This window comes from Drosophila grimshawi, unplaced genomic scaffold, assembly GCF_018153295.1.
Source record: "Drosophila grimshawi isolate 15287-2541.00 unplaced genomic scaffold, ASM1815329v1 contig_1369, whole genome shotgun sequence".
In the NCBI taxonomy this organism is placed as follows: domain Eukaryota; kingdom Metazoa; phylum Arthropoda; class Insecta; order Diptera; family Drosophilidae; genus Drosophila; species Drosophila grimshawi.
In genome coordinates, this window is record NW_025062891.1 from 3,247,191 (window position 1) to 3,267,494 (window position 20,304).

Genomic DNA, 20,304 nt, shown 5'->3' on the forward strand with positions numbered 1-20,304 from the left:
CAAACAGCCGGCAAACGAAAACTGTTGTTGTTTTCCGATGTTCTCTTGCTTATAAGAATGCCGAAATCATTTAGCACACATTTCTAAGGTAGCGCAGTGCGCAACTCTCTCTTGCGACACTCTCTTGGAGCGTAAGCTCTAAGAGTGGCTGTGACGTCACGCAAACTTTTGGTGAATGCTATATTACCGCTTTGTTTTATTTATGTAAATAAATAATAAATTAAGTTTCGTTAAATTTTGTTGTCTGAAGCCAGCAGTAGCTGTGTAGTACTGAAATATATATGAACTTTGTAGGTTTGTAATTTGCTTTGACCTGTGTATAAAAAAATATTAAAACGTGCCGCACGAATTTTGAAGTTGGGACTGCCAACTTGTTGCTAAATAGCGCGTTCTTATTTGTTGGACGGCGAACGCTGATCGATAAGAACGGCTGCAAACGAAAACTGCATGTAGAAAGTTAAACAAATCTTTAAATTTGTACAGTAATAACAATAAGTTTATTACATTTTATTATTATGCTAAAAATGCCATTTGAATTTAAATTTATTATATTATCTGCATTTATTTTTTTTCTGTATAATTTTCGAATCTCCCTCAAAATCTTTTGTTAGCTATGTGGAGTTTTCGACTTTTTTCCGTGCAATTGGTTGGATTCTGAGATGATCCCATAATCCTCCTTAAATGCATTTAAATCTAGCCTTGTTTCGCGTCACCTGCCTGTTCCTAAAAGTATTCCACCGTTTTATTTTGCTTCAGGGCAACTTACCCGATCCCGCAACCTAATTTGTGCTGAATCAAGAAGGAATTTTATATGAATTTTTGCAATTAGAAGCACTCGTTAATATATTTTATATAATAAAATATTTTATTAATTAGCAATTCATATTAATTTTAAAACAAAGATTAATGGCAAATTTCAACAAAAATTATTTCGAAACCACAAAAAATGTTTTACATATGTGCATTAAATATAGGGATCCTTTTATGTCTTGTTTTTAAAGTTATTTTTTTCTGTAAAGTAACTTAATGTACTTTTCATATATTAATTAGTGATTTAAGTATAAATAATACGTTGATACTAAATAAGTGTGTTATCCTAATTTAGGATTTCCCCATCGTCAAGTTCGTCTTTGATCTCGGCAGCTACGACGGTGCCACCAATCGCATCCGGCAATATGCACTCCTCCGGCTGCGAAAGCAACTGATTGACAATGAAAACATTACGATTCGAGGGGGAATTTGTAGCTGTTGATGCAGATGCACTCGATCCGAGTATAGGGACACCGTTGACAACGCCAACGGGTGTCGCTTTGTCTGCCGAGATTATTGCTGCTGCCTTTTGGGGCAAGCCTTTCGAATTGCGTGACGGATAGACCGGTATCATGTTGCTCGAACCCACTCGCTGCGGCGCCAGAGCAACAGTTGATTGTGCCACCGAATTAACCACCGCGATCTGCAAAAAGGGACAATAATTAGAATATGCAGATAGATAATGCATATTTGATTTGATTTACCTTGCTGCTGGCATTGGGCACCATAAGGAAGCGTGTGCGTTGCAGCTGCTGCTGTGCAGCAACTGTTGCAATTGGTGTTCCCGCTGGTAACGAGGAGCTTCTCGAGCTGCTGTTACTGCTGCTGCCGCTGCTCCCTGCTGTTGTACGCAGTGGCGATGATTGATTCGTTCTGTACTGGTAGCCAATAATGTTTCTCTGCTTATCGTAAATGGGTCGTCGAGGTTCGGGCGTTGATGACGTTGATGTCGGACGCATAATAGCCGACGTTGTAAGATTTCGACTTAGTGACTTGGACTGCAGCAATTTGCTGTTGGATGAGGTTGTCGATGTCGCTGGTGCGGGCGTAAGAATGGAGCGCAACTGTGGACTTGGCGAGGTATTGGTGACTGCATTCAAATAATATACATAATTCTCCAGCAACTTGGTGCCCACATCCACATCGATGGGTAATAACGTGCTCGTATTTACGATCATCTCGATAACCAGCTGTCGCTCCGACACATTCATTGCGGCCGCTCGCCTGGAGAGGTTCTGCAGCACCGCATCGAAGTGCTGCACGCGTGTCTGGAGCTCCATGCGCTGCTTATCCGAGGGACAAATGGGTGGCAACTGCAGCAGCCTGGGTATGAGATTGCTGGTCACAGTTTGTGAACTGTTCACTGGTAGCGCTTTTGCAGGAGCAGCAGTAGGAGCAAGAGCAGGAGTACCCACATTTGGCGGATGCTGTTTCTTTGTGAGCTGCTTGGCTAAACGATCAAGATTATGTGCAGTGGGTTGTTGTGGAGCAGTTACAGCGGCCAGTGGAGCAAGCACTGCTGCTGGTGTCGGTGGTATCGCCGTCGTCATCGTCACCGTTTGCAGTACTTTGGGCAGACCATCCTTGGCCGTCAGCTGCTCAAATTTGGCGAGCACCTTTGCCGGTATATTCTTGTCGTGCTTCGAGATGATTCTGGTCGTGATGACCATGCACTGCGGCAGCTCCAGCACCGGCACCTCAACCTTTTCATGCATCCGTGTCGGATCAATGGCTGGTATTGGCCCATCCAGATTTTGGCAGCAGTAATCGAGTGGCTTATGACCAAATGAGCACAGCGAGCGCTTCGGATATAAATATGTAAACATTTTCGTTGTGCCACATGTGAGTGAATCTCTAACGGCGCCGCTGCTGGCGGATTGAATTGCTGAATTACTGCTGTCAGTGGTGGTGATGGCGCTGGTGATGGTGGTATTTACAGTGGTACTGATGGTATTGCTTAGAACACTGGTTGGCTGCATGCAATTATCTGCTGTTGTCGCTGCTGCTGCCATTAAACTATGCATTGTGCTCGAAATAAGAGGAGCTTTTTCTGTTCTTATTCTGGCTGCAACAAGGGGCACATCTACATCCATTTGCTCCGGCTGTGGCTCATCCGCATCTTGCTCCGACTTGATTTCCAGCGAAGGCAGCGGCACCGGCAACGGCACAGATTTAATCGTTGACAATCTGGGCAGCAATTGTTGTATTGCAATCAAAGATGGCACATTTGGGATTGGTTCCGCTGCTGAGTCTAACTCGGCTTGGTCAGTTGGTAATGGTTGCTCCACAACCTGCTGTTGCTGATGAGCCTTTAGCCAGTTTTTGAAACAGTTGCGATTTAGACGCACATGCAACTTGCGCAGCTTTGGCGTCCGCAGTTGTGGCTCTAGATGCAACTTATTTGTAGTTGGATGTTTTGCTGGTAGTACGCATTGTTGTTTTGTTGTTTCTGTTGCTGTTGCTGCAACTGCCACTGCTGCTGTTGCTGCTGCTGGTGATGATATTTCGGGCAGCACCACTGTGGCAGCTGTGATGAGCACGGGAAACGCAATACTTTTTGCTTCCGGCTTGGCGGTGGGCGTCTCTTTCAGTCGTTTAACACTTGCCGAGTCCACATCGAATTTAGCTGGCACTTTGCGTTTGCGCGACGGAAGATGTTTCACTGGTTGTTGCTCAGGCAACTGAACAGCAGATGTTGCTGGAGCAGGCGCAGGAGATGGAGTGGGAGATGGAGCAGGTATGGGAGCTGGAGCAGGTGTGGGAGCTAGAACACGAGCTGAAGCAGGAGCAGCAGCAGCAGCCTGACACTGCGCCTTTTCCTTAGCCGGGTGCATTTTTAGCTGTCGTCGTGCTTGGCGCTGCGGCTTTGGTTGCTGCTGCATTGCCAATTGTTGCTGTTGTTCATTAGAACTTTCTTGTTGTTGTGTAGGCGTGGGTGTGCCCGCTGTGGAGCGTGTGTGACTGCCGCCACGTTTAACATGCGGCGTTGCCAAAGATGGTTTCGCAATGCGAGCAGCTCGCTTTGTGTCGCGAGTGGAGGGGGAGGAGTCTGGTGTGGCATTTGGGGGATTTGCTGACGTCATGGCAACTGTTGCTGCTGCTGCTCCAGATTGCAACGTTTCATTTGACTTGAGTTTACCCATAGTTTTGTTGGCAACTTTTCGCACTTCGTGCTTCTTGTTGGGACTCGTTGCTGCTGCCGCTTCGATTACTTGAATGATATTGTTGCTGGTTTTGACAGTGATTGCAGATGCATTAGCTGCTTCCAACAGATTTGCTGGCACTGATTTTCTGGTGGCCAACGACGAGCTTGTAGCTGCTGCTTCAGCTTTAGTAATCAATTTTTTGCTAGTCTCCTTCTTTGGTAACGACTTCTTAGCTGGTTGCGTACTTAAAACTGAAGCTGCAGTTTTGCCTGTTATTTTGGTTGCGGGTACAGACTTACGTGGCTTTGCCTTGCTGCCTTCTGCTGGCATGTCTGCTGCTGCTGGCAAGGATTTGGCAACAGGTCTTAATGTTGCTACTGCTGCTGCTGCTGCGGATGCTTCCGTCTTTTTGGAGCTTGCCGCCTTTACGGAAATCAACCTCTTTGCAGTTTCTGCTTGGGTTAATTTTTTTTTGGGTTGTGGCAAAACTGCATCGGGCACCAATGAGACAGAGATATTAATGCCACTGCCAACTGTTGCTGATTCCACTTTCTTGAAGGGTTCCACCGTTGGATTTGCTATGGCCGTTGTCGTTATTATTACCGAATTGTCCACTGCCAGTGGCCGTTCGGGGCTTAGGAATGTGGATACACTGCATTTCACCGTCGACACTTTTGGCAAGTCGGACTTTCTGCCCAACATTGCCGGCACCTTTTGCGTCGCTGACAGTTGTTTCTTGGACGTTGCCGCCTTGGCTGCGGGCACTTCATTGATCGTTTGCTCTTTGGTGGTTTCCTTGTTGTCCTTGCTGTCATCATAAAACACAATTGTGTCCACAAGCTTGCGGCGTTTTGTTAACGGCTGCACATCCACCTGTATGGGTTTGCCCATACGTCGCAGCACTGGAATAAGATTGGTTTATATTTGAATTTGAAACTTGAAAGCATAATTTGATACACTACTTACCCGCCTTCCCGGTGGACAGCTCCCTTTTGGGCGGTGCTGGTGGTGCCATTGTGTTACTCTTCCGGGAATTGCTTTCTTTCGCCGACAGCTTGCTTTTGCTTGCCTCTGAAAGACAGAAAGAGCGGATTTGGAGAACCAAAAAGAGTTAGATAACGTGTTGAGTATTCAAAATGAGCTTGTGTAAATTAAATATTAATTAGTAATAGCTATTAACCATCTGGTTGGGAGGCATCCACATTCGCTTCCGCTTCGGAGCTCACGGAATTGATGCAACCCTCAACGGTGCTGACGCCATCGACACTTCTCACGACACCTGTTGTTTCTGTGGGATTAAGTTGAGTAGTAAAATTATCCGTTTGCGGCTGTTCACTGCCAGCAGCTTGATCCGGCTTAGAATCTGTTTCAATTAGTGGTTGATCCTTGGTTGCAGAAACCCTCTCATCTAATAACTGTTGATCGATGCCAGCAGCATATTCCTTCGTCTCTTGTGGCTGTTGATCTTTTTCGGGAATGTCTTCTTTCTCATCTTGTTCCGGTTGCTCCCTAGCCTCAGTTTCAATTGGTTTAGGCTGCTGCTCTTTCATCTCCGCATCAATTGGCTGTTCATCTTTGTGTTCATCAAAAGTTTCATCGACCGGTTGTTGTTCCTTATTCTCCACACCAATTTTCTGAACATTTTTCTCAGCACCTTCCTCCGTCTCCGCTTGTAGTTTTTCTTCACTCTCTGTCTTGTTTTGAGGTAGATCCTTATCAGCATCTTCCTCCACTGGTTTCTGTTCTTCGATTACAGACTCGTTTTCATCGTTGCTTAATTGTTCTTGATCCACAATAGTCTGCTTTGGTTGCGATTCAAACGGAGATTGGTCTGTGGATTTTTCCGTCGTCTCACATGGATCAATATTTTCGGAGGATTCGTCTTTACCAGCAGATGGTCCTGAATCCGTTGGTTCTTTATTAGCAGCAGTAGCTTGGTCTTGATGGAAAAATGTAACTACCTCTGTTGGCGTATCCTGTGTGATGTCTTCCAACTCCTGCTGAGGAGGATCAACATAGTTTTCGAACTTATGGCACAAAGTAGTTTTAGATTTGGCTTCCACTCTTTTAAGCAATACGCGTAGCTTGCGGCATGAACCACTTGAAGAGCAGGTGATGTGTGTGTCTGGAACAAGAGCGAGTTGCATGTCATCTGAATCTGAAGTGACTTGATTCTCCACTGCCTGGCTGCTGTGATTTTTTGAATCCTCAATTGGAATCCGCTTTTCTATACTCCTTTCCACAATTTCCGACTGATCGATGGAGTCTGAAATTGGAGTATCATAAACAGTTTGATCCGCCTCGCTTTTGTCTTTCTTGATAGTTCCCTTTCTTTCACTTTTCTTTGGCTTTGGCGTTGATTCCGTTTCATCAGCGCTTTTATGCTGCTCCTGGGATTTATTTTCCCTTGATCGAATACGCCATGGCAATGCGATTTGGGTCTGTTTTCGAGAACGAGTCGATCGCCGGATTAAGTCCCCTTCTAAGAAAAAATTCTGAGAGCCTAGAGATAATATATCATGTGGATTCACTGACTCCTCGCTGACTGGTTTGGTTGGTGACATCTGTTCTTCAGACGATTCTTTCTGTTCTTTCGCAACAGTATCATCTGAAACATTTTCAGTCGTTAATTTCTCACCTAATGTTTCTATTTCTATATTCGCAACGTCTGCTAGCTTTGCAATGTCGGCCTTCAATTGAGGAGCCTCTGCACTTAAGGGTATTTCATCGACCAGTGCAGTAATCGTTTCAATATGGATTTTATCCACAATGGTTCCTTCTGGCAATACTTCAGCCTCAATCGGCTTTTCGATATTCTTTTTTTGCCTTGTTCGGCGAGATTTCTTTTCTGTTAAAACTACGTCCCCTTTGCCATCGTCTTTTGCTGTTTTTAATGGCTGCTTTCGTGAAGGGTTTTTGGCCAAAGTTGCAGTCGTAGACGCTTTGGAGCTGCGCAAATGTCTCTCACTTAAAGATTCTATTTCATCTTTAGCTATTTCTGCCACTTTGTTCTCAACTGTTGATTGTTGTGGCGTTTCATCATTATTATTATTAATATACAATTCTTTCGAGTTTGCAGACGAATCACTGCACTCCTCCGATGTCTTATCGGAGATGCAAGGACTATTGCGATTTTGCGTTGGTTTCTTCGCTAATGCAAGATCATCCTTAAGCAAGCGCTTACCGCTACGACTTTCCAGTCCCGACGAAAGAATTTGACTCTCTGGCAATGGACTAGCCATGGCTGAGGCAGAGCGTAACGCTTTTCTCGAAATTGCGCTCATTGTTGTTCGATGAGGCGTGTTTGAACTTTTCTTGGATGTTGCCACAACAATTAAGTGATTATTTTCTGTTTGGTTTGTCATGCTTTCTGCTTCTGCTTCTGCCTCTGTCGATTGTTGTTGTTGTTCTTCTAGTTTTTCACTTAAATTTTCATTATTTGCCTCCAGTATTAGTTCAGATTGTTTGACATCATCTTGCACAGTTTCTATCACATTTGAAGAGGTCTTGTCCTGGCTATTATCCACGGTTCTGTCTGCGATTTCTCCGATTGCTGTGCTTAAGATTGTATTTTCAGTTTCTTCGAAAGTTTTCAAGCATGTTTCTGGTGCGACGCACTTCACAGCACAAGTATCGATATGGCATTCAACAACACCTTCAACAACATTTTTGACATTCAAAATTTGGCAATTTGTTTCAACTGTTGGATTAAGCTTTTCAATCGAGGATGCATATTCTACGCACAGATGTTGCTCAGATGCTGCTGCTGTTGATTTAAGCTCACTTTCTGCGTTCATTGTGTCTTTAGTATCCGGTTCTCTTGAATCCATTAAATTATCTTTAAGTAATTCTGATATCACTGGCTCTTCCGTTGCAGCACAACTGATAGAATCGAATCCTTTTTGATTTTCACTTTTAGTTGTGTCTATTTGTATATCCAATTTGTTGTTAGTTATTTTCGAGCTTAAATTATCAATTACACTGACAACAGTTGAGTTTTCACAGTCAGGCAAAACCGTACTGGGCTTCTCAGTTTGATTCTCCGAAACTGAAGCATTCGCTGAAGGAAACTTCTTTTTTTTAGGTCTGCCACGTTTGCGCTTGATTTTTTCTGGTATTGCGGGAGATTTCGTATTTAATGAAGGTTCCTTATTGGGTGATTCCTTTTCCTTTTCCGTTGTTGTTGTTAGTGTTGTTTCTGTTGATGTTATTTTCGTTGGCGACAGCGAATTGCATTTGCTCTGTTCGTCTGTTGTGGCGGCTCTACTTTTTGACTGCCTCCCACAGCGACCACGTTTCGCAAATGCTTCATCGCTCTTGGTCCGACGCATTGGCGCAATCTCATCAATTTTCTCGTTGGTGTAGGTTAGCTTGCGGACGTGATTCGCGTAGAGAGATGAGTTGGCCAACAGTTTGGAGGGCGATATACTACGCTGCTTTGAACCGGAACGTTTCTTAAATTCAATGGAGCGGTCCGCATCAGTCTTAATGATTTTAGCGGTCAAATTTTGGCTAAAACGCCCTAATTTTTCATACGTAAGATTATTATCATCGACATGATCGGCACGAGGCTTTTTATCTGAGACTCTACTGCTGGAGGAGAGACCATCACGTTGAGACTGCTCGGCTGCAAAGATTTAAGACGATTTAAATGATAAATGTGAAATGTATACGCCGGAAGTGTAAATGGAATTTGGATAAACTTACCCATTGGCAGCGCCTGATCAACGACATCATTATTATCAGTTGTTTTCGATGTGGAGAATGATTTTTCATTAGAACGCGATTTTCGAGCGCCACTTTGATTATTTAAGTACAAATGCAGACGCTCGGTGGCGGCGTGCAGCGTTTGCTGCTGTTGCAGCTGCAACTGGCTTTCGTCATCGGAAACAACAGGTGTCACAGTGTCTACACGGTTTGTTTGACGCACATTATAAATATAATCAGAGGGTTGGCAGTATCAACTAGTCGCTTAATGATGACTTACCCGCCACCGTATTGCTATCCGTTGATATATCAATTATATGCTTGGAGCCCTCGCCATCCTCGTCCTCGGAATCGCCATAGCCATAGAAATCCGATTCGTATTCATAAGACAAGTCGCTGTCCGAGTCATCGGAGAAATCCTCCAAATCTGCAAAAAGCGAACAAATGGATGAAATCTTATAGATGCAGTTTAAATTTAAATTTATTTACAGTTTAAAATACTTAGTTTTTAATTGCAAAGAATTGAATGAAAAGTAGATTACTTTTACTACAAATATAATATAATAATAATTATATATAATATAATAATAAATACATATATAATAAATATACTAGCATTTTTGATAAACTTAAACAAAAATTCAAATTAAATTTAAAATATTGTCTACAAATATATGAAGTTAAGACTTACGGAGTGGATCCTCTTTGGGCTCATGCTTGGGCGGCTTGAGATCCGGTTTCTGAGCTTTTATAATGGTTATTGCTTTCTTGCAACTGCTGCTACTGGTACCGTTTGTCCTAAATCCCAGCTTGAGGCTATCAGTCTTACTGCTTGGCTTCATCGACGCAACACTTAAATTTGATTTGTTTGCCTGCGGCCGACTTTCAGCACTTTTCGACTTGGCAACGATGCTGCCACCTCTGCCTCGCTGCAGTCCGTCACTCGCTGACTTCTTGGCTGGCTGAGAGTTGGTCCTTGCCAGCGACCTGTGTGTGGCGCCCATCAGCACATCCCCTATCGGAACATAAATACATATTAAGAGATTGACTCAATCAGTATTTCTGTTTACATACCCAGATCATCTATTGAATCGTATGATTCGAAGCGATCACGTCTTTTGTTCACTTGGCGATTGTACAATGCGTCCAGAGCATCGTTCGAATCGCTCGATGGTGAACTTAAGCGACGTCTACTTCTTCCTTTGGCATTTGAGCCGCCTAATAAAATACAAATGCATATGTGCACAAATTAGAAATTATAAAAGTAGCTTTTGCATTTGTAATTTGACTTACTTTCGGTGAGCATCTCGTCTTCCAGAAGCTTGCCATCGAATAGTTTTTGAAAAATATCCGGATCAATGGATGAGGAACCACTCGAATCGGATGAGATGCGTCTCCGCCGTGGAAGGGGCACTTGATATGAGATCGCCCCAGTTGCCGCGCTTCTGTCGCTGCTTGTCTTAATGCCTGGCAATTTATCGAAAATTATTGCAAATGGTAAATAAGCAAATTGGCATTTTGTTGCCCACCTGGCAGCACCAAGTCTTTGTACTCGTCCAGATATTCGATTTCAATATCCTCCATATTTTGTTGAATTTGTTTTGCCACGGTTTTTTCGCTTTTTTTTCCTTATTGCTTTTATATTTGACACTGAGTTTATTTATGTTTGGAGTTTTGTCATGAATTTACGCACCATAGCAACGGTGCGGCAAAATCGCATACACAGCGTATTCATGCACAGCGTATTCTAATTAATAAACACCCCGCTCACAATATCATGCACAGTGTATTCTAGCTTATAAACACACCGCGCACAAAATCATAATTAAATTAAGCTCACAATCTGCGAAATAAAAATATTTAAGAGTCCCACAAGAAAAATGTAATTGATATACATCCATTGGAACTGGCGATTGCTATTGAAAATGATATCGATGATTACACGGCATAATCGATAGCAAATTATAAATATATGCACATTTGTTTTTTTTATGCGTCAAAGTATAAATGTATAGTAGATTAGACCTGAAATATATAAGTATTTTTTATTTTTTTTGGTTTCCATTAGTTTTAATAGTATTATTTATAAGCTTCTTTAAAATGGCTTTAGCGCCAAATCCTTGTCATTCCATTGACATGACAAGAGCAATAAACTGGAATAAATAAAACTTATCGAATGGTCGCTGTCATAGTTACGTTCGCGAGCGAATGGCAGGTGACGTGGAACACGAAACTGACACGAAGAGTTGTCAAATTGATTTCATCGCATTCAACACTTTTCCAGGTCAGCACGCATTCACTCACGAACTCAGTGCACATTTCGCTCTGAATTAAAGTTAAACATCTAAATTAAAATGGTAAGTTAAAAAGTGCTAATCAACTAGAGAAGAGAATTTAAACGAAAGGTACCAATTGATTATTATAGCCTGCACCTGCAAGTTCCACATCCGTTGGCAGCGGCTCACGCTCGCCCAGCAAATTGTCGGCGCCACGTAGCGCTGGCGCTGGAGGCGGCAGCACTCTAAAACAGCGCAAGACAACAACAACAACGGCGGCCAGGAGTCGTGCACCCGGCGGTGCAGGCACTGGAGGCATGTGGCGCTTCTACACGGACGATTCACCCGGCATCAAAGTGTAAGTGAAGATTACATTTTTTGTCAGCTAACTGTGATTTTGTTGCTTCTCTTCCCGTTCTTCCAGTGGTCCAGTTCCCGTGCTGGTTATGTCGCTGCTGTTTATCGCCTCGGTTTTCATGCTACACATTTGGGGCAAATACAATCGTTCTTAGACATTTTCAACATAGCGCATTAAAAGATACTTTCACCTCTCAACGGACGCGCGACCCAATTGTCGACGTCATCAGATTTCATACAAACAGTTCAGCCAAAACAACAACAAACAACAACAAGAGACAACAATTTTAAGATCTGCATTCCGTTGGTTGGGGGCAATAAGTGTTTTCCATTTGAAATTAATTATTGTCTAAGCTTAAGTTACCCGTCGTTAAATGATAAACAAAAAACAAGCAACAAAATTGTGAATTTTTGTCAAAATTTTCTTTAATTTCTATTTACATACTTTGCTGCAACAAAGTTCTTTTATTTGATTGAAAGAGTTTCTTTGTGGCAAATAAAATCCATTCCACAATTTATGGTGGTCATGTTTTTCTCCATATGCATTCATTTTGATTAATTTAAACATTAAATGTGTGTTAAGAGCAAATATGAATTTCGGCATTAAAATCGAGTTAAAATGACAAACTACTTTAACAATTTTCTTTTCCTTTGTTTTACTCCCTTTCTCGCAACGATCGTTGTTTGTCCCATGAATTGGGTTTCCTTCAAGTAATTGGAGCGCATTGGGCACCTGCGTTCCGTGTGCTGCTCCTTGCCACAAAGAAGGCAGCCCAGTTTTTGCGTCCCCTTTCGATTTCGGCACTTCAAAATTCCACAGTTATTCTCAATATGTCCACGTTGTCCACAAATCCAGCAGCGCTGCTTGGACTGATACAAGGCACAGTTGTGATTCTCACGTTGGCAGCAGCGTCTGCAGTTGGGGCAGTGTACATAGTTGGGTTTAACGCACAGATCACACAGCTGGCAGTGGCGATAGCTTTGTCCGTTTCGGGAGCAACAATCACCACAACGATCACAATGCACATTTTCTACGGCCGTAAAGCGTTCGCATTTCCGACAATATTTGTAACCCTCGCCGGGTGGCAGCTGCAGCAGCTCAAGTGGCACATTGGTAAAGACGCGCACCGGGGATCCGTGACACCGTCGTGATTCGCCCACATTCGTGTAGCGACTGTGATTTGTGTAGTTGAGTTTGTAATCACAGATCTGCATTTCGGGCATATCATCCACAATGTAATTGGCCATGTAGTAGGGATACACCCAGAAGATGGGCAGTGGAGTGGCGGGCAGGTTGTTAATTCGATTATGCAGACGGGTGAGGGATCGCAATGTGTTTGCTATCAGCTCCGTGCGACAGCCAAAGGGAGGATCCGTCACAATCATGACGCGTTCATCGCTGCAAGAGATTAACTTTAGATTAGGGGGAAATTGCTGCTTATCTACTCACCTGTTGCACTTGAGGAACTGCTCGAATGGTTCAGGATTGTAAAAGAAGTGATTGTTGCACATGTTGTATTGACAAAATTCCTTGGAGCTCAAATAGACAACAAATCGTTCATCAAAATCCAGCAAAAAACTTTTCATTTTTGTGGTGCGTCGAAGGTAAAAGTGGAGACGAGGTGCACCCATGCAAACCACTTTGCTGTGGGAGGCAGAAAAGAAAATGGAGAATTTTCTATGAGAGATTATATGCAACTATCAATCTAACTTACTGAATTCCTAGCAAGCGACACTGAATCGCTAAGAATTCCAGGGCGCTCGGATCGAAAAAGTACTGTGCATGCACCTCGTCTTGCGAGAGTGCTTCCATATTATTTGTAGGATCAGAATCGTCATCGTTTCTCGTTGACTGCGGATAATCGCGAACATTTTCTAACAATCTTTGAAGTTTATTCCTTTGCCATTTATTGAATTCCATGTGGAAATTACAGAGCTTTGAGTTGCGATGAGCAGAGCAGGCGTAGTACCCATCGTTGGGCTTCTGACTTTGTCGATAGAATAGCACTGTGGGACCATGTGGACAACGGGGATGCACCCACTCATCATCCTCAATTTGCAGAAGCAGTTTATCCCGAATCTGAGAGTATTTCTCCATTCAATTTGTTTCAACTGCAACCGAAATGTGAATTTCTGCTTGCGGCGTTGCCACCTAATGTAATCAAAACGTATATCGATATGTATGTGTGAGTTATCGATATGTAATTAGAATACTCATTGCAAGTTGCAACACGAAAGCAGCCACACATTTTTCCATTAACTATTATATTAAGAGAATATTCAATCTTATATAACCACAAGATGAACAGCCTGAAGACAGCCACTTTGCGTTTCGCCAATTTGGCCAGCTCTGCGACGGGTGCACTGGGCAAACGTGATTTCACCCGCAGCCTGTGGCACATGACTAAAACGCCGGCGGACGCAGTTGGCGACCACGTTACCGTATTGAATGTGCACAAGCCCAGCATTAATTGCACCTGTGGCTGCAACGTGCACACCAAGGGTAAGTTGGTTAAGATAGAGAAGATGTTACAGATGTGGAGACATGCCCCTCTTGCGACTGTTACATAACCTCAAAAACATGCGATTGACAACAGTCAGAGGCGAAATTCTGAAATCATGTTAATAATTTATTTATTTCAATAGGCGAACGCGAGCTGGTCGAGTTCCTCACCGAGGAGATTCTCGCGGAGCGTAAGGTGCAAAAGGGCAAAACGGTGCCCACCACATTGGACGGCTTTAGCGTGAAGCTGACCGGCTCCGAGGTGGAGTTAAGCAAACAGACGGACAAGGAGAAGGTGATCATTAGCCTGAATGTGAATCACACTGTGGATAGCGAGCAGGAGCCAGAGATTAATCCCAATGCGGACAAACCCGAATTGGGTGAAATGCGCAGCAAGCCGCAATTCGAGGTGGATATTGTTAAGGGCAACACAACCCTGTCGTTCACTTGCTCCTATTTGGAGGGCGAGGCACAGGAGGGTGAATACAACGATGTCTTCTCCATCGATGAGATGTCCATTTACGAGGGCGAATGGAATGAGAAAATCTATGCCGTTGCTGGCGATGTGCTCGATGGTTATCTGTATGATCTGTTGATGAATCTGCTCGAGGAGAAGGGCATCAGCAATGAGTTTGCAGAGAAGCTTTCCGACTTGGCCACCGCTCACGAGCACATCTCCTACATTGCCTTGTTGGAGAAACTGTCCAAATTCACAGGTAGCAAGTAATTTCCTTGCTGTGTCTTCTGTTGCTAACATTAAGCCATAAGTTGTGTAGATTTATAAGTTTTTCATCAGCAGTCGCCGCTATATGATTTTTACCAACTCGATGGTATTTCGCACTGAAAACGTTTTTTCATCGTTTGTGTTTTTAGTCCGAATCCAAAATAGTATTTAAGTCAATAGATTGATAAAAACAAAGATTGTTTTAACATGGTGTAATTTGCCAATTGTTTATCCAAGTGTGGCAAATGCTCTGATTTTTGATTAAGTGAAATAAACAAGAAGAAAACACTTTGTTCAATTAAAATGCATTTTATTTTTTAGAAAGTATTTGTCTCAGTTCAAAAGCGCGACGGTCCAAAATTTGGCGTCTGTGGCCTGTTTGGCGGCAATGTTTGTGGTCGCCTAGGTCCACCCAATCCAGATCGGGATTCAAAGGGCTCCGCATGGATGAGTTGTGTGCAAATGGCGCAGACAACCAGCACGAAGATCAGAAGAGCTGACTGCAGTTTCATCTTAATGACTGTGACTTGATTTTGAGTCTATTGAAGAAGAGCATTTGCCAGTGGCTTTTATACCAAGCAGTAATGAGCCGAAGATGTGCTCCAGGGGAAACACCTAACCCGAGGGTCAGGTCTGCGATAAGAACGCTTGGGATTCACATTTTGGAATTAATTCTAATAGCTTCATACACAAAGCTTAAAATATACATATATGGATTTGTGTAAACATATTTGCTATCTGATTGGTCGTGTATATACCCTGTAGTTTAGCACAAAACGTCTACAGTCGACAGTCGACTTAGTCAAATGGAGATAATAAATAAAAAGAAGATAATTTCTAAGAATTTATTTTCATGCGAAATATTTGCACATTATATATACAAATTTCATCAACTACATATTAATTTAATTTCACATACTATTTACAAACTTTAATCGTAGTAATCCCGTTACAGGTCTATTTATTCCACTTAATATTAATTTCTTTGAACGTTTTAATATACACTTTGTATTTGTTTCTTTTCTCTTTTTATTTGGTTGTTTTTTTTTTTTTAGATTGTGGAGCCGCGCTTGTGCTTCCAGGGGAATGCGTCTTCACTCCCATTGGACTGCTGCCCGTGAATGTGGGACTCGGACTTTGCTCTGATCGTATCACCATGGAACGGCTGTAAGTCCCTCGTCAGAGGTCAACTTTTGCCCTGCTGCTTGCTGGCTCCTGCACCCGGAGAACTTCCTCCAATGTTGTTGTTGTCGTATTCAGTGGGGCCGGTGCTGTAATCCGTTTCAATTTCACGTAATTCAATTTTCTGCTCACGCATTGCACGCTGTGCGCGGGGGTTTGGAGGAAATATTAACAATTATTGTGTGTGGCTTAATTATTATTATTTATTATAATGTCAATCACCCACCTTGACGCACTCCTGATAAACCTTGAAAATGGGCGCACAGACGGAATCATTGGTTTGGCCTTTGAGAAAACGTTCGGAGAACCAGTTGTTGAAGCAAGCATCGTATTGCTTTTTCAGCTCATTGCAATCGTCCCCAATGCTGTTCATGCTGCAGTGTATTTAATTTTTAATTGATAATTTTCAATTGTTAAATAATATGGTCAATAAAACGTGAGTCGGCGGCAGACAATTTGCCGATACAATTATATCGATACATTGAAAAAATCGATATTTCGCTTGTACTTTGGAATGTCCCTTTGATAATGGCTGGTACGCTGCTGACTTCCAAAAAGCTGATAAATGACTGCAAATGAATTAAAAACTTGTTTCACCCATCGTATTATCATTATTAAAACGACTGCTTTTAGTTTTTCTGTTTTTTTCTTTTCTTTTTTTGTTTAATGTTTATTTTGATGAAAGACTTGCGCACTTTAGATTTAAGTTGATACAAAATGCATTTATCAATTAGTTTTAGTTTTCTTCTTTTTTAAGCAAACAAATTCACAGAACAGTACGTAACGGAAAATGGACTGGCAACGAAATTGGAAACTGCTGCCCAGAGAGATTCGCGGATGAATATAGACCTCCGATCCGGTGTGGTAATCCGAATCGGAGGTCCATCCACAAACGTAAGGAGCAGCTGTTCCAAGTCCACATTCCCATTCAATCAATTGCCGCGTGTTATCCATAGAACTGTTCCTGTTTCCGATTGTGTCTGTGTGGTGCGTCTACTCCTCGTCGATGGTGTGGACTTGTTGTTGCTGCTGCTGCTGATTTTGCTGCTGGTTCTGCTTATGGTGTCCACGCTGGTTGCGATTGCGCTGGCTGCGATTATCGCGTCGCTGTCCGCCCCAATTGCCGCCCTGATTGTTCTGGTTGCGATTGTAGCCACGATCCCGATTGCCCATGTTGCCGCGCTGGAAGAAGTTGCCCTGCTTCATGTCGAACACCTTCTCATTCACATCGACCAAATTGGTCACCTTATCCACAAATTGCATGGCGAGTGCCTGCAGACGCGACGGTTCCGAACGGTGCATAACAACCGTCTCGCTGGGATCATCCAGACTGGCCATCAACTCCTCATTGATGATCATCTTGCTGATGATCGAGTGCACCTTGGGCAGCGGTAATTCATACATCTGCGACAGCGATGGTATGCTGATCGAGGTGTACACATTGGAGTAGGTGAACAGATACGTGCGCAACGATTCCTCCTTGATGAACTTGACGAGCATTTCGCGAACGCGCTCCGACTCGTAAAACAGATCCCACACCTTGGTGTTCATCTTCTTGTTGACGATGAAATTGGCGCATGCCTGCCAATTGCCGCAGCGCATCGCTTTGGCAGCGGCGACGACATGTTCACGCATCGATTCGGGCGGACCAACCAGAGATTGGCGTTCCGAGGAGCGCAGCTGTTGGTAGAACGTTTTGCTGATCATGCGACGACGTGCATCGAATTCATGCGCTGCTATATAGGGTATCTCGAGAAGCATCGCCGACACCAGATAGACGCACTCGAGCAGCTCTAGATTTATGTGCATGTGGAATGGCATTTGGCGCTGTTTCTCGATCTTCTCCTGCTCGGCGGAACGTTCATGCTGACGCTGTGGGAGCAGACCCTGGGCGAGCAACTCCTTCGGCTTGCCGGTGACCATCAGATCGACAAGACAATGATGGGCATCCTTGATGTTCTCCTGCCTGAAGGCGCACAGTCCCAAATTGGCCATCATGCGATTGTAGAGGATGCGCGTCGATGGATCCGCTGCATCGATGTTATCCTGCAGATGGGACATCAGCACCAGATCACGTGCCTGGAACCAATTGTCGTGCATTGCATGATGATAGATGTGCGCTAAGATGGCACGCGTCCTAATCCGATCCGTATCGTCCTTGGCATAAATAAACTTGCATAGTTTATCCATAACCTCCACAGAGGATTGGACGGGTGCTGCTGGGGTGGCACCCGCTGCTCCTGTCGCTGGCTGCTGCTCGCCACGCTTGCGCTTGAGCACTTCCGGGTCGAATTTGTAGTAGAGATGCTCGATCTTGCGCAGATAGATGCGACAGCGTTCATTATTGCTGCCGGAGAGCTCAAAGTATTGGACAACCAGCTCAATGGTCTTCACCACATTGACCTCATCCTTGAGACGCGATACGTAATCATTCGAATGTGGATCGCATTCCTTCAGCAGTTTGGTGAACTCATCATCCAAACGCTCCACGGCCGCAAGGGGACAACCACGGACATAGAACGGTGCCGTCGCATATTCTTCGTGCTCCTCGGCGATACTCTCGTTCATATTGATATCCGGATTGGCCAGCAGCAACTTCATCATGCTCTGCATCACCTCCAGCAAGAGCGCCCAATGCTCCAGCTTCATGGGCTCCGATATCTTCAGATTATAATCAAAGATCGCCGAAATGATACTGAAGTGAATCTTGATGGCGACAGCGGTGCCCAGTGAATGCTGCTCGGAAATGTCACGCAACTCGAACAACAAATCGATTTGGAGACGACGATCTGTGCGCTTCTTGCCACGTGCCGACATGATCTCGATCAGTTTGGCCAGGACGAGGGGTACATCGATTTCGGCATCCTTTTCAAACATTTTCGGTTTCTCAACAACGTTGCCCTTGACGACGGTTTCCCATCCTTCGCCATCCTCATCGTCATCAGCACGTTTGCGCACCTTGTGCTTCTGCTCCTTGCGCTTATCCTTACGTTTATCGTCGTCCTTGTCCTCCTTTTCGGTGGTACGCTTGAGGAAACGTTCGCGCATATTCTGATACATATTCTCGTCCTCAGACGATTCCGTCTCCGATTCGGTGTCCGGATCCCAGTCAATCGAATCCTCGGAATCATCATCATCTGCAATTATTTTCGTTGGTTGCACCGACGATTTCGCTGCCTTGGGCAACTCGGCCATTTTGGCGCCGACTCCAAAACCGGTATCGCTATCATCACCGGCACGATCGGCATCGCTATCGTGGACATCGCCTTCACCTTCATCCACATCGCTCTCCTGGTCGGGTGCCTCACGGAAACGGGCCAGATCGTCCTCAAAGTCCTTAATATATTTGCGTACCTTTTGACGCAGTGTGCCCAGCGATTTCGAGTTGTTCTTGGAGAGGTTTTTGCGTCCCTCCCGATCCTCCCACACCTCATTGATGAAATCCTCCAGTTCGGCCAGGCAGCGTATGTAGAAGCGCGGCGTTATTCCGTTCTCCTCCTTGGAGATGACGGGCAGCGCCTTGGTATAGGCGCGTGTCAAATCCTCAAAGCTGCTCAGCGTATTGGGTATATCCTTAATCTTCTTGTGGTTGCGTATCGTTTTAATGATGCTCGTTAGATTCTCGTAGCGTTTCTCCTTTGTAGAGCGCACCACACGTTTCACTTCCTCCTCATCATCGCTAAATTGCTGCGAATGGAATGCAAATTTTTATTTTTAATCTATTTTCTATTGCGCCAAAAGCGCGAGTTTTTTCCTTACGAAATTTTGGGCTTTGTTGTTGAATTGGGTTGGGACTTCTTCCTCACTGGATTCGGATTCCGAGTCCGAGCCATTGGCAAAGAAACGCGACATGGTGTTTACTTCTGCTTATGCCGTTTGCTGCAACAAAATAAAAGCCAATATATATATACATATGATAAATGCACATTAATTTTTAACTGGGGTGTCAACTGTTCGTTCGGTGTTGAGGTTATGTGCAAGCGGCCAACATGGCGTTTGCCAAAAAACATTGACAGCCAGCATTTGGCGCAAAAACAATGATTTCTTCTTGTTGCTATGCACGCATTGCATGTTGCACTTGTAGCGCCAACTTGTTTAGATACGCACTAGTCACGGTATTTTAATAAAACTTACAATTATTACAGCAAACGATGTCATTCACAAGACATCAAAGAAAAGAGGACTAATACAAGTATTTTGCTATCGATATGTGTAAGTCTATCGATGTTTTCAAACGATACCTTTTAGTACTTTTCAACACTTGTCACTTTTCCCAATGTTATTTATTAGAAAATAATAACATTTATTTGTAGCAGAGAACAGACTATCTGATCTTGCCAAATAAACTATTTGTATGCAATTATAATTTTTAACATAATGTGATCACTAAATAATATTTAAAGAATATTCTATTTGTGAATTGTTACCAAGCCGGGTAACGTCATTTTTAAATTTGTCAGTGCCATTTGAGTCGGAGCAATGATAGTATTCGCAACTTTTGCAATTCTTTGAAGCCGTAACAAATATTTATTTAAATATTATTTTAATATGCAAACGAATTCTCTTTTAAAATGACAATCTGCAGAAATGCAATAAGAT

General features: G+C 43.6%; 6 protein-coding genes across 8 annotated transcripts; 2 read left to right on the plus strand and 4 right to left on the minus strand.

Annotated features, from left to right (window-relative positions):
• Positions 1-844: 844 nt before the first annotated feature.
• LOC6560945 (mucin-5AC) lies at positions 845-10,501 on the minus strand. Of its 3 annotated transcripts, none has more exons than XM_032734125.1 (10): positions 10,193-10,501; positions 9,957-10,130; positions 9,738-9,881; positions 9,355-9,678; positions 8,944-9,090; positions 8,664-8,864; positions 6,595-8,583; positions 4,923-5,027; positions 1,515-4,858; positions 845-1,453 (listed from the first exon to the last, which is right to left on the minus strand). In XM_032734125.1, the coding sequence occupies exons 1-10, from the start codon at positions 10,245-10,247 to the stop codon at positions 1,097-1,099; spliced, it is 6,840 nt and encodes a 2,279-aa protein (XP_032590016.1). In that variant the 5' UTR covers positions 10,248-10,501; the 3' UTR covers positions 845-1,096. The 3 variants fall into 3 exon arrangements, with proteins under 3 accessions (XP_032590016.1, XP_032590015.1, XP_032590017.1); XM_032734124.1 differs by having other exon boundaries at positions 5,137-8,583; XM_032734126.1 differs by lacking the exons at positions 6,595-8,583; positions 8,664-8,864.
• Positions 10,502-10,937: 436 nt separating this feature from the next.
• On the plus strand, positions 10,938-11,926 carry LOC6560589 (protein transport protein Sec61 subunit beta). The gene is made up of 3 exons (XM_001987201.3): positions 10,938-11,020; positions 11,089-11,297; positions 11,364-11,926. The coding sequence occupies exons 1-3, from the start codon at positions 11,018-11,020 to the stop codon at positions 11,449-11,451; spliced, it is 300 nt and encodes a 99-aa protein (XP_001987237.1). The 5' UTR covers positions 10,938-11,017; the 3' UTR covers positions 11,452-11,926.
• LOC116805079 (rRNA N6-adenosine-methyltransferase ZCCHC4) lies at positions 11,914-13,401 on the minus strand. The gene is made up of 3 exons (XM_032735030.1): positions 13,012-13,401; positions 12,747-12,941; positions 11,914-12,695 (listed from the first exon to the last, which is right to left on the minus strand). The coding sequence occupies exons 1-3, from the start codon at positions 13,392-13,394 to the stop codon at positions 11,924-11,926; spliced, it is 1,350 nt and encodes a 449-aa protein (XP_032590921.1). The 5' UTR covers positions 13,395-13,401; the 3' UTR covers positions 11,914-11,923.
• Positions 13,402-13,501: 100 nt separating this feature from the next.
• Positions 13,502-14,821, plus strand: LOC6560590 (complement component 1 Q subcomponent-binding protein, mitochondrial). The gene is made up of 2 exons (XM_001987202.2): positions 13,502-13,799; positions 13,943-14,821. The coding sequence occupies exons 1-2, from the start codon at positions 13,598-13,600 to the stop codon at positions 14,524-14,526; spliced, it is 786 nt and encodes a 261-aa protein (XP_001987238.1). The 5' UTR covers positions 13,502-13,597; the 3' UTR covers positions 14,527-14,821.
• A 606-nt stretch (positions 14,822-15,427) lies between these two features.
• Positions 15,428-16,169, minus strand: LOC6560591 (TP53-regulated inhibitor of apoptosis 1). The gene is made up of 2 exons (XM_001987203.2): positions 15,932-16,169; positions 15,428-15,847 (listed from the first exon to the last, which is right to left on the minus strand). Exons 1-2 carry the CDS (start codon positions 16,076-16,078, stop codon positions 15,710-15,712), a joined length of 285 nt encoding a protein of 94 aa, XP_001987239.1. The 5' UTR covers positions 16,079-16,169; the 3' UTR covers positions 15,428-15,709.
• Positions 16,170-16,435: 266 nt separating this feature from the next.
• On the minus strand, positions 16,436-19,924 carry LOC6559214 (eukaryotic translation initiation factor 3 subunit C). The gene is made up of 3 exons (XM_001987204.2): positions 19,840-19,924; positions 19,465-19,584; positions 16,436-19,392 (listed from the first exon to the last, which is right to left on the minus strand). Exons 2-3 carry the CDS (start codon positions 19,555-19,557, stop codon positions 16,699-16,701), a joined length of 2,787 nt encoding a protein of 928 aa, XP_001987240.1. The 5' UTR covers positions 19,558-19,584; positions 19,840-19,924; the 3' UTR covers positions 16,436-16,698.
• Between the last annotated feature and the right edge of the window lie 380 nt (positions 19,925-20,304).

Coding starts and splice junctions, on each gene's coding strand:
- LOC6560945 (XM_032734124.1), bottom strand. CDS start 10,247: ATGGAGGATATTGAAATCGAATATCTGGACGAGTACAAAGACTTGGTG. Junction 8,865..8,943: donor GGATAGCAATACGGTGGCGG/GTAAGTCATCAT, acceptor CAAACCGTGTAG/ACACTGTGACACCTGTTGTT. Junction 8,584..8,663: donor TGATCAGGCGCTGCCAATGG/GTAAGTTTATCC, acceptor AAATCTTTGCAG/CCGAGCAGTCTCAACGTGAT.
- LOC6560589 (XM_001987201.3), top strand. Junction 11,298..11,363: donor GATTCACCCGGCATCAAAGT/GTAAGTGAAGAT, acceptor CCGTTCTTCCAG/TGGTCCAGTTCCCGTGCTGG.
- LOC116805079 (XM_032735030.1), bottom strand. CDS start 13,394: ATGGAGAAATACTCTCAGATTCGGGATAAACTGCTTCTGCAAATTGAG. Junction 12,942..13,011: donor TGTCGCTTGCTAGGAATTCA/GTAAGTTAGATT, acceptor TGCCTCCCACAG/CAAAGTGGTTTGCATGGGTG. Junction 12,696..12,746: donor CAGTTCCTCAAGTGCAACAG/GTGAGTAGATAA, acceptor AATCTCTTGCAG/CGATGAACGCGTCATGATTG.
- LOC6560590 (XM_001987202.2), top strand. CDS start 13,598: ATGAACAGCCTGAAGACAGCCACTTTGCGTTTCGCCAATTTGGCCAGC. Junction 13,800..13,942: donor CTGCAACGTGCACACCAAGG/GTAAGTTGGTTA, acceptor TTATTTCAATAG/GCGAACGCGAGCTGGTCGAG.
- LOC6560591 (XM_001987203.2), bottom strand. CDS start 16,078: ATGAACAGCATTGGGGACGATTGCAATGAGCTGAAAAAGCAATACGAT. Junction 15,848..15,931: donor TTTATCAGGAGTGCGTCAAG/GTGGGTGATTGA, acceptor CCCCGCGCACAG/CGTGCAATGCGTGAGCAGAA.
- LOC6559214 (XM_001987204.2), bottom strand. CDS start 19,557: ATGTCGCGTTTCTTTGCCAATGGCTCGGACTCGGAATCCGAATCCAGT. Junction 19,393..19,464: donor ACAACAAAGCCCAAAATTTC/GTAAGGAAAAAA, acceptor TTCCATTCGCAG/CAATTTAGCGATGATGAGGA.